Source organism: Convolutriloba macropyga, chromosome 12, assembly GCF_964194025.1.
Source record: "Convolutriloba macropyga chromosome 12, txConMacr16.3, whole genome shotgun sequence".
Lineage (NCBI taxonomy): Eukaryota > Metazoa > Xenacoelomorpha > Acoela > Convolutidae > Convolutriloba > Convolutriloba macropyga.
In genome coordinates this window covers 49,470,684-49,487,798 of record NC_134479.1, presented here as the reverse complement: position 1 = coordinate 49,487,798, position 17,115 = coordinate 49,470,684, and the positions used below count along the sequence as shown (strand labels likewise).

The following is a 17,115-nucleotide window of genomic DNA, read 5'->3' as shown; positions in this document are numbered from 1 at the left end:
GAAAAACGATCATAATTTCCAGAAAATGACATTTAAAATCAGCTGAGATTTTTTTTGAATTACGCGACTTTCTTTTGACATGATTGCAATTTACCAGTAGAAATTACATACGAAAGAATTGCGACCTCCCACAAAAGATAGCAAGAAGAAGCAACCACAATTAAAAAAGAAAAACAATTGAAGTGAAGTCCTGAACCTGAATTAATTTCGAAAAAATCTAATTAAATTCCAGATGATTAAATGTTTTAAAAGTTTTTCTGTTTTGACAGTTTAGGTGAAGCAGAGTTTTGGAGAAATTAATTTCCTCTCTTTAAACTTTATTCAAATTATGTCGCCTTGTTTGAAATTTTCTCATCATCAAATTTTTTTAGTGCATTAGATCTGAGGACTTCAGACCTCTGAACACGCCCTTAGAAGGTTTTTGTTGCAAGCTCATTATATGAACAGCGATGTTAAAATTTGCCTCTACAGAAAAATTTTTACTTTTCATTATTTCCTCTAAAACGCTAAAAGCTAACACAGTAATTAAAAAGGGAAAATATTATTTTCATTTTTGCTAGAGAGTTCATCTCGCAGACAAATTCATCAATGTTCGATTTATTGTTCCGTATCCTGCCATTGTAATTCGGGTACGCGATAACTTAACAACACTAGAAACTGCGTTCCACGAATCTTCAAGCACGCACACGGAACTCTGTCAGAATCTAGCATTTCTAAATTTTCCGATCTGGATGTTACAGAACATCTTAATTTCTTGTGGTTGCTTAACAATTTTGAAGAGCATCTAAAAACGAGCACTTGCGAGTTTTTCTTTTTCTCTTTGAACATTTTGCACCAGTCCTTGTTTCAGTCAAACGATTAAATAGAAATGACAATCAAATCTTCAGTTTTAGCTATTCCAATCAACAAAAGTTTAAAATTTCTAACGAATCTAAGTTACCGCGTGAAGTTGAGACAAGCTAGTGTCTTCAATGGCGATCCTCCTGGCTTTGAGAGAAACAATTTTAAGCAATTCTACAGCTTATGCTGCATTCTGGCTCAGAAGACAATCTAGCCATGTTATGGTGGACTGAACTGAAATACATTAAGATCTCCAAGGTCAAATCAAAGACAGCTTTTCTAAAACAACAAGGCCTTAGTCAATGCGTTGAGTGAAGCGTGCACTCCATTTGTGATCAATTGAACCAAGATTGAAAACAATGAACAATTGTCTCACGACGTTGTTCTTCTATAATGATTCATATACTGCACTCTAATTTTGCGTTGCAGATTTTTAGCAATAACAAGCAAAACAGAAACCTTCAGTATATGATATAGCCTTGGCTAATACTAGCAGCTTCACCTATTTATGAACTCAGTACATCAAACAGCAACGATTCAAACTACATGAACAGAAATTTTATTCTGGGAAGCCAAGCATGTCTTATATCTGTGCAATGCGGGAAACAGATTGAACGCCCAATTGTTGTCATGAGAAATGACGCCAAAATTTTGTGCTAGAATGCCTGCAATATGGAACAAACCTAAGATCATCAGCTATAAATCATTTATTAAAGAATTATTACCCATGCGAAATATAGCGAACTTTGATATATTGGAAGCAGCGAGGAAAGAAATTGTCTCTATTTCTCTTTAAACATTAATGAAAAAATCCCAATCACCAGACAGCGAGAAAGAAGTGAGCAAAGTTGCACAACCAGTCATTAGGTTATTCCAACAGCCTCAACCCATTTACTGACAAATTAAATTCCAGATAATTAAATGTTTTGAAAGTTCTTCCTGCTTGACAGTTTAGATGAAGCAGAACTTTGGAGAAACTAGAATTCTCCTGTTAAGATTAATTAATATTATGTCCCCTTGTCTTGATTTCTCTCGTCGTCAAAATTTTTGGTGCCTTAGATCTGAGAATTTCAGGCTTCTGAACACGCCTTTATAAGATTATTGTTGCAGGCTCATTGAAATGAACAGCGATGTTAAAATTTGCCTCTACAGAAAATTTTATTACTTTTTATTATTTCTTCTGAAACGCTAAAAGCCAACACAGTAAGTAAAAAGGGAAAACATTATTTTCATTTTTGTCAGAGAGCTCATCTCGCAGACAATTTCATCAATGTTTGATGTATCGTTCCGTATCATGCCACTGTAATTCGGGTACGCGATCACTTAACAACACTAGAAACTGCGTTCCACGAATCTTGAAGCACGCACACGGAACTCTGTCAGAATCTAGCATTTCCAAACTTTCAAAATTTGGATGTTACAGAACATCTTAATTTTTTGTGGTTGCTTAACAATTTTGAAGAGCATCTAAATGCGCTGAAAAATCTGACCCAAATCAGATACGACAATGAAGAAATACGTTGCTTTACACTATTTTCTACAAAGAAAGTCCATAGTACCAAGAACAATCTGTATTGTTCTCATCTCCTCTTCTTGGTTTAGCTGCTGGAGCTGCTTCCACAGTTGCTGCAGGAGCAGTATTAGACAGAACAATTGGATGCGCTATCAAAGGCACTCTCAACACATGCACAAAATTTTACTAATGTGACGAGGGGAATATTAGATAAAACATACAGAGACTTAGAAAAGTTCTGGACGGACCTCAGCAAGTGACAACCTCAGCGAACAAAAGTTTAATGTATTTCAGAATCTGAACGCAAGATAATTGATACAGATTTTGACAAACTCAGAACAAGAAGGGAAGTCATAAAAAGCTGCGTTGAACGCCTGTAACTGCTAACAAAAAGGATTTGCAATTCGTCAACACCCCACTCGGTTAACAATGCTACAACCAGAAATTAAAAAAAATTCGTGATAGAGAATTTCTTATAATTTTCTTTTTAATACCAGACAGCGGAAGAAAGTGACGAAAGTTGCACAACCAATTGTTACAAAGTTTTTCCAACAGCCTAAACTCATTTACAAACAACAATTTGGTGGCACAATTAACAGGGCCAACTTCGGGAATATTAGATTAATTAGCTTTGAATTGATCGTTTTTTTTTTGCATACAGAAATTTCCTATCAGGTAAAATCTAGCAATTAAGTTCTTAGGATGCATCGTTTTATAGCAAAGGAAAATAGAACAGAAATAAGATAACGTCCCGTGGCTGCAGTAAACAAAACTGACTAGGATTTCTTGCGCTCAAATCCGGAACATTCTATAATGCGCAAAACATGCGTGGGTCTAATCGACGAGCAAGGTTTTTTGGTTGCGTCATTGTCTGCATTGAGCTCGATTCAATGAGAGGTTGCTACGCCCTTCAAACGGCTATTAATTATCAGCAACGACATAAATAGGTTGGAAGCAAAATCTATTCCAAAAACACTAAAGACCAATAGTAGCTAAAACAAGTGTTAAACCAAACAGTTTCTCAAAAGAAACCGAGAAATCACACAAATTGATTTCCGATACGCTTAATTTATGCTAAGTTTTTCTCATTGTGTGATGCCGATATTTTATTAATAGGTTATTTAAAAAGACCAAAATTTCAACGAATTCCCTCGCTCAATTTCTTCAGTCAAATTCTATAGAGCAACTGCAACTCCTTTGAAAATTGACTGTAGTTTCCTAGTTATTCGAAAATGGAATATATTTTGAGGTTGTGCAAGTACAAAACAAAAAACCAGAAACGCTAGTTGATAGGAAAATGAGTTTGAAAATTAATTATTGTTGAAGGTGCGAAATCTTTAAAAGTGGATACAAGTCCAACAGTTTTTATCAACTGCAGTAGAAAGATTTCAGTATCGTGGTTGTTACCATATGGGTGCAGACATTTTAAACCTGATTTAGCTTGCAAGAATAATAAAAAACACCTGATAACAGTAATGATATCTTACTTATATATAAAAGTATAGTATCAGAGCAGAGCCAAACCGCGCAGTGATTTAAATTTTGTGTGGAAAAATGAGGGCACAGAAAATAGTTGCAAATTAGGGAGTTCAAAACAAAAACAGAACAAATTTATCTTGCTTGAACACTCTGCTTTTACCCTAAATACGCATCTAAAACAGGGTCCAGTAGATATGTAGTAAAAATGTTGAAATGTGACAATTCTTTAAAAAGTTATAAAGTATACTTCTTTCTCCTGTTCCGCAAAATTTTTAACGGTATGCAGTTAATTTTTTGAGCGTTTAAATGTTAAATTAATTTTGTGTTTTTTAACGCAAATTGACAGCTAGAAAATTAGAGCAACACAACGGAATTACAAAATTAGATAAATTTGAAACGCTCAGCCAGCTCAGTGGTGTGAGAAAGATGTCACAAGAACTGCTGTTGTAGCTTCTAATTTTAGCAACCAATAGCATAAATTAGCACAAAAAATTAGCGTAAGTTTGCATAAAATATACGCAATTTCGTTCCCAAAAAACTTCAAAAACTAAGAATATTTTTCTTTATTGGGGACTAACTTGGTCGATGAGGTTTATTGTTCTGAATGCGATAATTTGTCCCATATGTAATCCTTGGGTCACAAATGTCTCTTTGCTTTCTTTCTGGTTGCTTTCAGTCGACAGCGAGATATTGTAGTCTTTTCCAGGGGTTAATCCAGTCAGCTGGATTGTGGTAGTCGAGGGGGCGTTGAAAGTGCACCCACTCGCGCAGTTTCCTTCGGAGGGAAACAAAGACACTTTAAGAGCCTAAAAATGAAATGTTTACATATTCGTTATTTTTTAAATAAGATTCTGGGCAATTCTCAGTCATAATCAGACTTTACCTCGTTAATAACCAGACTTTATCCGGACTTTGACCAGGAACCACAACCCTGTAATATAAAAGCACGTCACCCCCCCCCCCCCCCCCGCCCCGTCATTTTCATTTGTCTGATCATTAATGCCCCCATCTCTACTCAGACTGGCATGTGTACGATGCATGTATGGCTATGTCACGGGAGGGGGAGCAAAACGTACTGGGGGGGGGGGGGGGGGGAGGGGCATGAAATGCAAATATCTCAAATCTGATACAAAAACACCATGCCTGAACAGGTCCCGAGTACTGGACTGCCATAGTGAGTTCGCTTGTACCAACAATTCTCCCATTCGGGTTGTCTTCGGGTGGGAGAGGGTGAGTTGAGTCTTCAATTGTCATGACCTCACTTGATGTCAGTCCATGGCTGATACTGGTTACCTAAAAAGTTATGGTGCAGAAGCTTGTTAACCTGCGAGGTGAAGTGTCCACGCTTTTTCAGCGCATATTTATTAAAGGAGAGACGCGCTGAATGACTGAGGTTTTCTACGAAAAGTTCTGGAGTGTGCTCATGTTAGAAATGTTTAGCGCTTTTCAGCGCACTTCAACGGACAAAGACAAAAGACGTGACAGCAGCTTCGTAGATTTGGATTATAGTAAAAACTGAACTTTGGTATTTTGTGACTTTCAAAAATTTCATTTTTTGTCTATGATTTTAATCTGATCAGAAAAAAATGAACTAAGAATGCCCAGTGACAATTCATGAAAAAAAAATGTTTCTGGGTTTCTGTCATTTAACGTTTTCCCATTGGATTCTAATGAATCAGTACTGAAATGCTCTGACACGAGGGCCCTGGTTAACTTTATTTGGAACTAATTATCGTATAACTGAGATATCTCTCGAACCCCCCCCCCCCCCCCTAATCCAGACTAAAAGGAATCTTACTACTCTTGCAAAAAAGTTGTATTGCTTGCAGGAACTTGCAACATTTTGGAAAAAAAATGTGCAAAGTAATGCATCATCTTGAAAGTCACTACCAGATTTCAAAATCTTGCAAGATAAATATTTTTTTCTAAGAAAGCTACTATTTCCAGTAGCAAGACATAGCGTAAAGCAACGGGGATATAAAACTGGGCAATTTGGCAGCTTTATGTGCCCGAGGTTTTTTGGGTTATAACATTACAAACCCTCACCTTAGCTTAACTTTTTTCAAGCCCATTCCATTCAGTTTTCGTTTTTCAAATTTGACCCTAATTTAAAGTTCCCGAATTACGGGCAAATATAAAATTTATTACTGTAACCTCAAACGTGTATTTAGTTCCGGGTGACAAGGCAGTTGTGTCATGTAGGGTCCAACCAGAAGTGGCTATGACATGCGTTGATAGGTGTCGATTGTTGGTCACGTCTTTGATACTGTATGCCTCTATCCTCCTCTCTTGGGCCCACGTGAACTGAATTGTGGTGGTCGAACCCTCAGTCTTAAATTACAACCCAAAATTAAATCATCATTTTATCAATAAGGGCAAAAAATAATTACAACCCCCCCCCGAAATCAAAAGAGCTTACGCTTGATATTTTTCATTGTTAATGACCCCAGGTCAAAAAATCAGCTCGATGTTAGCGCATTATTATTTAAAATAGGCTTTAATTGCGCTGAAAGGGACAAAAGATTGCAAAATGTACATAATTTCGGAGCTTTAATACAGTGTCTAATTATGTTAGCATTTTAAACTGCAATTTTAGAAAAGAACACATTTCACATATACTTTTGAGAAAATTTGTTTGCTCGAACCATCATAGTACTTTTGCTCAGTTTTTTATTCTTCAGATCGACAGTGTGAGTAATCTAAATCAAAATTCACATTTTTGCGGTGAAAAATCCCCCCTCTAAGTATGGAGTGTAAACAATTATCTTACGAATGGTTGGTTTCCGACTGTGAAAGTAAAAGTGTCGTAATCGTCTAGAGTGGCCGCAGCTTTGATCATAGAAACAGGAACCATCGGATATGTGTACCCGGAGTAGTCGTATTGTCTCTTAAGAGGGTTGGAACCTCTGCTTTCAGATAACACTTGCCAAGAGTAGGCCGAACCAGGAATAATATCCGTAAATGCGAAGGATAACTGTAATCTGAAACACAAAAGTTAATGATACTAAACAGGTGGACGGTTTTAGAGAGTTAGACATCTCTTCATGGAATGTGAGTTAATCGCGAAGTTCTAATCATGAACTGATCAAATTCTCATTTCGACTTATCTTTAAGCAACCTAATGTAGCATGTGCAGAATAAAAACTTGACATATTTTGATTACAAGCTAAACTTGTTCAACCTTATGGAAAAATCAAGCTTCAAGGAAAAAGAAAGGAAAAAACGGGTCACGAGAGATGCACAAATTCGAGAGCAAAGAAAGGTTGGTGAAACTGTAAGTGCATTAGTGTTACATGAAAGCGATGCTGATTCGAAATCAGTAATGGTCTACTTTGACAGTAGTTGCGTCTGCTTAGTCACACTGACATAAAAATAGAAGTGGAAGTAATGCTAGATCCCAACATTTGGTTGTCATTTTTTTTCTTTGTTATTCATTTTTTAGCCATTTTACATTGTTGGTCAACTTTTTTTTGGATCTATTCTGTTTTGGATCTATTCTCCAACCCCCCCCCCCCCCCCCAGCTTAGTGAGCATAAATTTTTTATGACCCCCCAGGCGCACGTGCTATTTTCTTACATAGTAACGTGCTATATAACAACACAAAATTTGTAACTGGGGGTCATAAAAAACACTGGGGGCCGAAACAGAATAGATCCCTTTTTTTCGAATAGGTACAGTTAATACATAATTCCTGGGTTAAATTTTGTAAATACCAAATGTAAAAATACAAGTACTATTTGTTGATAATTGAGATCAAAACTTTGGAGTTCTTTCGGGCAAACAAAATCAAACTGTTGTATTAGATGCTTTTTAAACATTTGCCAAACATTTTCCTGACATTATTTCAAGTAAAATTATTTCCAGTGTGTTTTTGGTGTCGATTTTTCGCCTCCAGTAACATTAACTGTTCAAATAGATATTTTTTTGAATTAAAATGTTTTTCATCGAAAAAGTTTCACCTCACCGCAACCCAAGGAGGTCTGTACCCAACCCCGTGACTCTTGTTGGGGCGTGATCCAAAGTTTATCAGACCCGCAAAATGACTGGAAAAAAATTACCCGGCTTCACTAGCTCATCTTCACTCAGTCAGTTTTTTATAATTAAACTAACTGGAATGCTTTTTTCTGTTTCCAATTTAAGGGTAAATCTTGGCATATCAACTCCATCGTAACAGTTGACCCCAAACCAGACTCGAACTGGACATCAGTTTGGATTCTGTGAGTTTGAAGGTCATTTGAGATCACGACCACATCTGTGTAGAGAGATTGAACAAACGACAACCGAGAGCTGTTTCTGCCGAAGGCACTTTCGGCTAGAATGTGCACCCTGTACTCCTCCCCGGCTATAAGGCCGGAAATAGTTGCGTAGTTTGGGCTAAAATGTCAAAAACTGTTGTTAGTTCAGTTATCATTGGTTTTGATAGGCGTTAATGTCATGAAATGGCAGTTCAAGACCAATTAGTTTTACAAGTTTTTGAGTTTCTCTTTGTAAAGATGAAAGCTAATAAAACAATATTTGAGTCTGAAGGATTTAGAAAATAAGGGACGAGTTAAATGTGAAATACAACTATCACTGGTCACTCGTTTTCACAATTACCAATAATTTAAATCGAAGTTCAAAATTGATCTGAAAATTGCCTGAAACAATCCAGAATTTTAGTTTAATTTGATCAACAATGTGTTGATCAAATCCTCAGGCTTTCCTTGCGATCGTTTCTTCTAAATGTTTGTAGTCTTTCTATTATAGCTCCCCAAATTAAATGCTTAGTTTTCTGACCGAAACTTTCGACGAGCTTCCGTTGATAAAAGTTCACTCGTGATGACGTTTCTTGACAACAGGTACTCGGGAACCATATAGTTTTCAGAGAAAATCTTAGGCACCTGACCTAAGCAAACAATACATTAGCCTCTTGGGTACGGTTGCCAAGAAACGTTCAAACCCCTTCTCTTAAATTGTTTTTTTTGTGGAGGGGAAATTTTGGGGAGAATTTTGAAACTGATCATGATTTTCATCCTGGGTCTTACCTCTGGTTGTTGTAGTCGCATGGACAACTTCCCTCTGAGGGTTCATGCCAAACGTACACTTTCTAGAACAAAAATATTTTTAGTTTTGATTTTGCAACCCAGGCTCAGATGCTGAACCAAATTCTGCTTTGATCAGACAGACAATTTTCCCGCTCATACCTGTGCATCGTGCTCTGGAATCACATAGTCATTTATAACATTCGAGCTTACAAAAATCTGATCAGAGATAATCTCAGTATTGAACCAGTTGATCAAAGGTCGCCTTGGTCTGCGACTGTCCGATCAGCGGTCATCTGTTGTCTGGCACTGTCTTATCAGAGGTCATTTCTTGTCCGCAACTACTGCTCAGAGGTCATTTCTTGTCTGGTACTATCTGATCAGAGGTCATTTCTTGTCTGGCACTGTCTTATCAGAGGTCATTTCTTGTCCGCAACTACTGCTCAGAGGTCATTTCTTGTCTGGTACTATCTGATCAGAGGTCATTTCTTGTCTGGGACTGTCTGATCAGAGGTCATTTCTTGTCTACGACTGACTGATCAGAGGTCAATTCTTGCCTGGTACTCTCTGATCAGAGATAACTTATGTCTGCAACTGACCAATCAGAGGCCATTTCTTATCTGGTATTGTCTGATCAGAGGTCATTTCTTGTCTGGGACTGTCTGATCAAAAGTCATTTTTGTCTACGACTGAATGATCAGAGGTCATATCTTGTCTGGTACTGTCTGATCAGAGGTCATTTATGTCTGCAACTGACCAATCAGAGGTCATTTCCTGTCTGGTGTTGTCTGATCAGAGGTCATTTCTTGTCTACGACTGACTGATCAGAGGTCAATTCTTGTCTGGTACTCTCTGATCAGAGATAACTTATGTCTGCAACTGACCAATCAGAGGCCATTTCTTATCTGGTATTGTCTGATCAGAGGTCATTTCTTGTCTGGGACTGTCTGATCAGAGGTCATTTCTTGTCTACGACTGACTGATCAGAGGTCAATTCTTGTCTGGTACTCTCTGATCAGAGATAACTTATGTCTGCAACTGACCAATCAGAGGCCATTTCTTATCTGGTATTGTCTGATCAGAGGTCATTTCTTGTCTGGGACTGTCTGATCAAAAGTCATTTTTGTCTACGACTGACTGATCAGAGGTCATATCTTGTCTGGTACTGTCTGATCAGAGGTCATTTATGTCTGCAACTGACCAATCAGAGGTCATTTCCTGTCTGGTGTTGTCTGATCAGAGGTCATTTCTTGTCTGGGGCTGACTGATCAGAGGTCATTTTTTTGTCTGGTACTGTCTGATCAGAGGTCACTTATCTCCTCTGCAAATGACCAATCAGAGGCCATTTCTTGTCTGGTATTGTCTGATCAGAGGTCATTTCTTGTCTGGGACTGTTTGATCAGAGGTCACTTATGTATGCAACTGACCAATCAGAGGCCCTTTCTTGTCTGGCATTGTCTGAACAGAGGTCATTTCTTGTCTGGGACTGTCTGATCAGAGGTCACTTATGTCTGCAACTGACCAATCAGAGGCCATTTTTTGTCTGGTATTGTCTGATCAGAGGTCATTTTTTGTCTGGTACTGTCTGATCATAGGTCACTTATGTCAGCAACTGACCAATCAGAGGCCATTTCTTGTCTGGGACTGTCTGATCAGAGGTCATTTCTTGTCTGGTACTTCCTAATCAGAGGTCACTTATGTCTGCAACTGACTGATCAGAGGTCATTTCTTGTCTGGTATTGTCTGATCAGAGGTCATTTTTTGTCTAAGACTATCTAATCAGAGCTCATTTCTTGTCTGCAACTGTCTGATCAGAGGTCATTTCTTGTCTGGTAATGTCTGACCAGAGGTCATTTACTGTCTGAGACCTCAACAAGGACTGCAGAACTTGTCATGGCCTTCTAGATACAAATAGATGAACTCAAATTTATAGACAAAACCTGCTTCGAAATGGCACCACTAAGTTGAGCTTACATTTACACTGACTTGTTAGGAACATTCGTTTTTACATTCTAATACACGGGATAAACAAATTCAGCGTTGTTTCGAGAACTGTTAAGTTTCTTAGAAGTTATAGTTAGGATCAGCGCTAAAGAAAGCAGTTTAAAACGACGTTCTTTGATGAAAAATAAAAGTATTCAGATCTTACTTCCGCATTTAATGAATTTTTTTGTTTGAACAAAAAACAAAGAAATTTTACGGAAAATTTTCCAACTATTTTAGAAAAAAAAATTAAGTACTTGTATTTGTCAATGTAATTCTTCAATGCTATCTGAACAAACATTTCATTAGCATGTTGCTTCTAATTACGTCAATTTCTTGCGGGAAAGAGTTAAAACATGTGTCTAAGGGCGTTAGGAAGATATTACTGGTACTTATTCCACGAAATTTTTTTTATTTGATGTGAAAAAAGTGGGGAATACCTGCGTAGATTTCCAAACAAATATTGTCTTAATTTTTACCCACAATGTTTTCACCCTTATCATTCAGCCCCGAGTTTTTGCACGCTCTAGTTTTCAATTCGATTATATGTATACCGCTTATACAATTTTTGCAATATTCCTTATATTTGCCTACAATTAACGGACAAACGGACAAAATGATAGATTTGTAGGGTTTGGGTAACGAGTGAATTGTAAACATCACAAGCCAGCGTTCGTGCGATTAGTTTTTTAAATTAATATTACCCTAATTGGTGAAATTTTGAGATAAAGTTAGTGTAAATACCAAATGGAATGTTTTATTTTAATGCAATTTAGTATACCCAGTTAACCAAAACTCGACACAACTTCAGAAGAACTATACTAAAACATGGTAGATCTTGCCGAGATCTTGACATGGCACTAACAATGGAAATATCAATTCGTAAGAAACACAAGAGCTGAGAGAAATATTTTCGGTTTATTTTGATAAGATCTTGGTAATTTACCATAAAATATTGATATTTCAAGCTCTTGGCAGAGGTTTCACGTTTTGACAGAGATTTCAAGATCATATATGTCTCATCAAGGTGTATCAGGTTTCAATTCACTGGGTAATCCGTTGTTCAATAGTGTATCCCAACAAAAATAATCTTTTTTTTGTCGCTACATCTCACACTTTACGCTCTTTTTACAAGTAATAATATACATTTTGTAGAATATAAAACAGGTGAAATTGACCAAAAGTCCGCTTTATTTGAAGCGCTGGCTCGCAATGTAGATGAGTGATAAGAAATTGCTGTGAAATTTTGTGGGTTTAAATTATATAGGGTAAAAGATATGATTTTAAAATATGGGTTATTAATTGAATGGGTGTGAAAAGAAGTAGAGTCCAATTAGCCATTGAGATGTCACACAAAAATGGACAAAAATGTTTCTGAAGATTCTTCATAATGAAAACTCAGGACACAATACAACACCGTTTCAATTAAAATTTATGAGTTTTGAGTTTTTGTAAAATCGTGGAGCTCATTCGGTTCAGGTTTCCAACTGTTTTAAATAAAAAAAAAATTGTCTACAGTTTTAAGTGGAGAACTGAAATTGATATAATGGGTAATTGGTGTTAAAATTGTAGTAAAAACGAAGTATAAATTATCAGCTATCGATTATGATTTTCTACGTGAAGAGGGAGAGGGTGGATATTTTTTGATCGGCTTTGATCTCTAAAATAATTAACTTAACCCAAATTGATGTCCAGACCCATATTTTTGTCTGATCTGACTTTTCAGACCAACATTATCTCTGATCAGACTTTCCAGACGGAAATTAACCCTGATCAGACTTTCCAGACCCAAGTTACCTCTGACCAGACTTTCCAGACACAAAGCGTCTCTGATCAGACTTTTTAGACCGAAGGTGTTCTGATCAGAGCCTCTTCAGACCATGGTCCAGACTCAAATTCAGACCATTGCCCAGACCTTAATCAGACTATGATCAGACTCAAGTGCGCTCGAAGAGGTTATGATCAGACTCAGTTGCACTCGAAGCATTTATGGTCCAACGTTGCGTTTGCAGCCATTTATTATCAATCTGAAGTGCGTTCGAAACAGGCTCTAATCAGACTCAAGTGCGCTAAAATTAGTCTGAACAGAGAAAGATTTTACTTATGAACAAATCTCTTAATTTTGCAATAATGTATTCATTTCATAAAAACTGATGTTTGCAGTATTTAATTCATCTAAGCAAAATTCAACTAAAAAAGTATTGATAAAGAAAATGTAACCCAACTGTTGAGAACAATTTTTTAGTATACCGTTTAGTGTATTTTTCTGACTCAATGGACGAGTTTAGACAGCTTTCAATAAGAAACATCTTGGTCTCCAGTTGATTAAAGTTTACTCTGAAGTGGACCGGCGTTCGCTATCAGCTGGACTCCTTTTTCTGATAAGAGCTATTGGACTTTAGTTTAGTCTCTGCTCAGAACGCTGCTTTATTGTTGCCTCATGGCAGAGCCAACATCTCTCAGTAAAAAAAACAAAAAAATGAAAAAAATAAAGCGCTCGAAATGGTCCCTGATCACACCCAATTGCGTTCGAAAACATTTGTGATCAGACCCAGGTGCGCTCGAAGAGGTTATGGTCAGACCAAATTGCGCTCGAAGTTGCCTCTGTTCAGACCCAAGTGCACTCGAAGAGGTTATGATCAGACCCAATTGCGCTCGAAGTTGCCTCTGATCGGATCCAAGTGCTCTCGAATCCGCTTATGACAAGACTTGTCAGACCAAATTGACCGCTGATCAGACCATCTCCAGGCCATCGTCCAGACTGTAGTGCGTTGGAACTTCCGTCCAAACCCTGTAATATCGGTCTGGGAACACACGGGTGTGCGCTCGACTGGGTCTGATCATAAACCAATTTGGGTCTGGACCTCAACCTGGGAATTAATGTTTTTTTTTGTGCTGTCATAAAATTTTCTGATTCATTCTACCCCCTAACTTATTGAGTATATCTTTTACACGAACATGATAATTTTCTTACATAGTAACGTGTGTTATACAACAATGCATAGTTTGTAACTGGGGGGTCGTAAAGACACGGCGATAAGAATAGATCTATTTTTCAAATAAGTAATCAAAATATTTATATTTCATGAGTTTTAATAACCTACCTGGAAGTGAACGGGGTTGGTCCATCCAAAATGCATTGTGTGTTCTGTTACAGTAACTGTCGTGAAAATAGTCGGTTCAATTGGGTATGTTGAGTCGTAGAAAGTGTAGCTTCTGTTGACTGCCGTGTTCACATCTCCAAGACTGGTGACTTTCATTGAGATTGTATAGAGGTCACCAGGGTCAAGGTCGCCAAAATGGTAGACGTTGGAGAGGCTTAAAATTGCAAGAAATATATGCTGAAATATTATTTCGGGCTAAAATGATGGGATTTTTTCCGTTTGTGCCCCCCCATAATATATGCACCCAGTAAGCTGGGGGGGGGGGGGCACAAACGGAAAAGGTCCTTAATATGTGTGATTAAATCCTACAGAAATAGTGATTTGCTAGCCCTATTAAACACACTGCCAGCCCTATTAAAAATAATGGGAATCTTTTCAGGTGGTAAGAAAACTCAACCGGAGTAAGAAAATCCCACTTCTTCACACTCATTTAACAATCTCTGACTCGAAATAGATAATCTTACAGTAGATGATATACATGCAATGGAACAAGATATTGCTCACGGAATAAATGTAGTACGACACAAGTACTCAAATGACCCTAATTGTAAAAGAAAACCACTCTTCCTAAAATTTTGGAAAAATGCTCACGTTCCGGACATAGTACTTCTACGTGCCCTGAGAAAAGGTATACAAAGCCACTTGATAAATCTAATTTTGAAAAACAAACTTTCAACCAAGTAATCAAAACCTCCCTAAAGACAAGTTACATCGGATAATAAGACAGGTAAACCACTACCATTTTCACATCGCTCTCGCAGCAATAGCAGAGATCAAAGAAACCACTCAAGACACAGAAGTCCAAATAAACTTTCACAAAATAACTCAAAACCCCATTGCGGAAATAGTAATTTCAAATCACCCACTAGAAACGGTTCACCATACCCTAGACCGAACTTCCAAAATAATTCTCATTATAGTTCTGGACCACAATCACCTCACTACAATAGAGACCGAAATCGTTCACGACGACCGTTCTCACGAAATAGACTTCATAAAGTTAGAAATTGTATTAATTCATTACTAGATCAAGAACAAACAGACAACACTACGTCGAACACTGAAAATGTAGACACTACAAATGTCTCCGAGGAAACACTTCTCGAACAACAATTAAATGATCTACTTTTAGAATTGAATCAAGATACACAAGATGAATATTTTAATTGCCTGGAAGAATGTAACACTCTTATCGAAGATTACATTCTCTCCACCTCTTGTAAAAATAACATATGGTTACTACCATTAACAATATACACACAACAAAAACTCGATCTGAAGAGACAAATCTCTCCACCACATTTAGAAATAGATTCCCTATTAGACTCTGGTGCAATACTTAATATACTAAATACTAACACTTGGAACGAAATCAAAGAATATCACATATTACAACTTAAAGCATCAACATTTGTTCTCTCAGCAGCAAATAATTCCAAATTACTGTCAAAAGGTACTTTAAAACTTACACTTTACCCAGATGTAACCGAGGGTCGAAATTGCAAAAACACTTCGCTTACACTCACATTCAATGTAACGAACAAAAAATTTAATATTCTAGGTACACCCTTCCTCGAAAAATATGTAGACTCGATTAAATGTTCATCTCATACACTTGAGATTAAATATAATATTGACATAAAATTACTAAAGTTTTATGATTCATCAATTAAACCACCCCATACTATTCACGATTGTTTCCAGTAATTGGCGATCACTCAGTATGTTTTACACCATCCAAACACCGTATCTTAACGTACTCCCTAACCGCATACGAATGCAAAAACAAAAATGCGAGTGGTACCATCCTTTATGCATCCGATTTTTGATTTATACCACCACGCAAAAATATGTTTTTCCCTATAATGGATATAAACAATCTCGAATATCCTCATCAATCATTTATCCAAATATTAATACAAAATCCTTTACGTCACCCGTGAACATTGGTAAAAGAATAATTGGATATGCACAGCAAGATATTTCACTCAACGACTACCAAACCACAAAATATCGCATCAATGAACTCACAGATTTCATGGATGCTTACACTCTAAAATACCTCACTCAAGGTACGTCAGAAACACTTAAAAAATTATATTGCTCAAATTTTAGCAAACAACAGGAACGCGAAAACAAAGCGCACCAGAAAAATTCATCATACCTTTGATGTCTCAAAATTCACCGGGACAGATAGAGATTTTCCCACCATGTTTAATTTCGAACACACAAAATTAATACAAACACAATTTGAAAAATTAGCACAACTTCTCATACTATTTCAAAAAGTGTTATGCAACTTCAAAATTCGATGGTGGAAAGATTAAAGTAGAACTAAATCTCCCTCTCAAAGTCACCGCTCTTTTTAAGGAGCAAAGAGCTACTCGTATACCACTCCAATTACAAGATAGAGTACAACACTTATTCGATATCTTAACACACTTTGATATTATAGCACCCGGAAACACATATTCTTTAACCACCGGAAATAAATTTATCAACCCAATAATAATTCTCGAAAAAGGAGAATCTCTAAAAAATGTCTTAGAAGCTCGTCAATTAAACACAATGATTGACGAAACAAAGGGTAGTTGGCCCATAGAGTCACTTCAAGTTATTCTAACACGGATTAAAGGATCAATTTTCTCGATAGCAGACATGACAGCGCGCATAACCAAATGCCACTTATTAAACCATCACAAAGACTCACAAATTTTGTGATCGCTGGACAGCAATACTGTTTTAAACGCTTGTTTTATGGTGTTTCTATTTGCGCAGCAGCTCTCTCATCCTTTATGAGCAGTATTTTCAAGCCCTTATTAGAAAAAACAAAATAATCACCTATTTGGATGACGTTTTCATCCAAGACACAACAACAGACACAATGTTGCAAACGCTTACTCAGTACCACACTATTTTAGAGAAAGAAATTCTCAAAGCCGCTCCAGATAAATCTTTCTTTTTCTTATACTCAGTCAAACTTTTAGGCCACCAAATACAAAATAATCACATACACCCATTCAAATCAAAAATTGATGGATTTCTAAAACTCCAACCTCCCAAAAATAAAAAAAGAAATTCAAAACTATGTTGGATTTCTCACATTCATTTCAAA

General features: G+C 36.9%; 1 protein-coding gene across 1 annotated transcript in view; it reads right to left on the bottom strand.

The window, feature by feature from the left end:
* Window positions 1–17,115, bottom strand: part of LOC142350529 (uncharacterized) — a 105,333-nt gene that overhangs the window by 35,769 nt on the left and 52,449 nt on the right. Inside the window, exons 8-14 of the mRNA XM_075402379.1 lie at window positions 13,941–14,154; window positions 8,857–8,918; window positions 7,943–8,206; window positions 6,603–6,813; window positions 5,987–6,163; window positions 4,976–5,125; window positions 4,411–4,638 (exon numbers count right to left, since the gene is read on the bottom strand). Coding sequence (XP_075258494.1) covers window positions 4,411–4,638; window positions 4,976–5,125; window positions 5,987–6,163; window positions 6,603–6,813; window positions 7,943–8,206; window positions 8,857–8,918; window positions 13,941–14,154 — 1,306 coding nt within the window. The remainder of the gene's footprint in view (window positions 1–4,410; window positions 4,639–4,975; window positions 5,126–5,986; window positions 6,164–6,602; window positions 6,814–7,942; window positions 8,207–8,856; window positions 8,919–13,940; window positions 14,155–17,115) is intronic.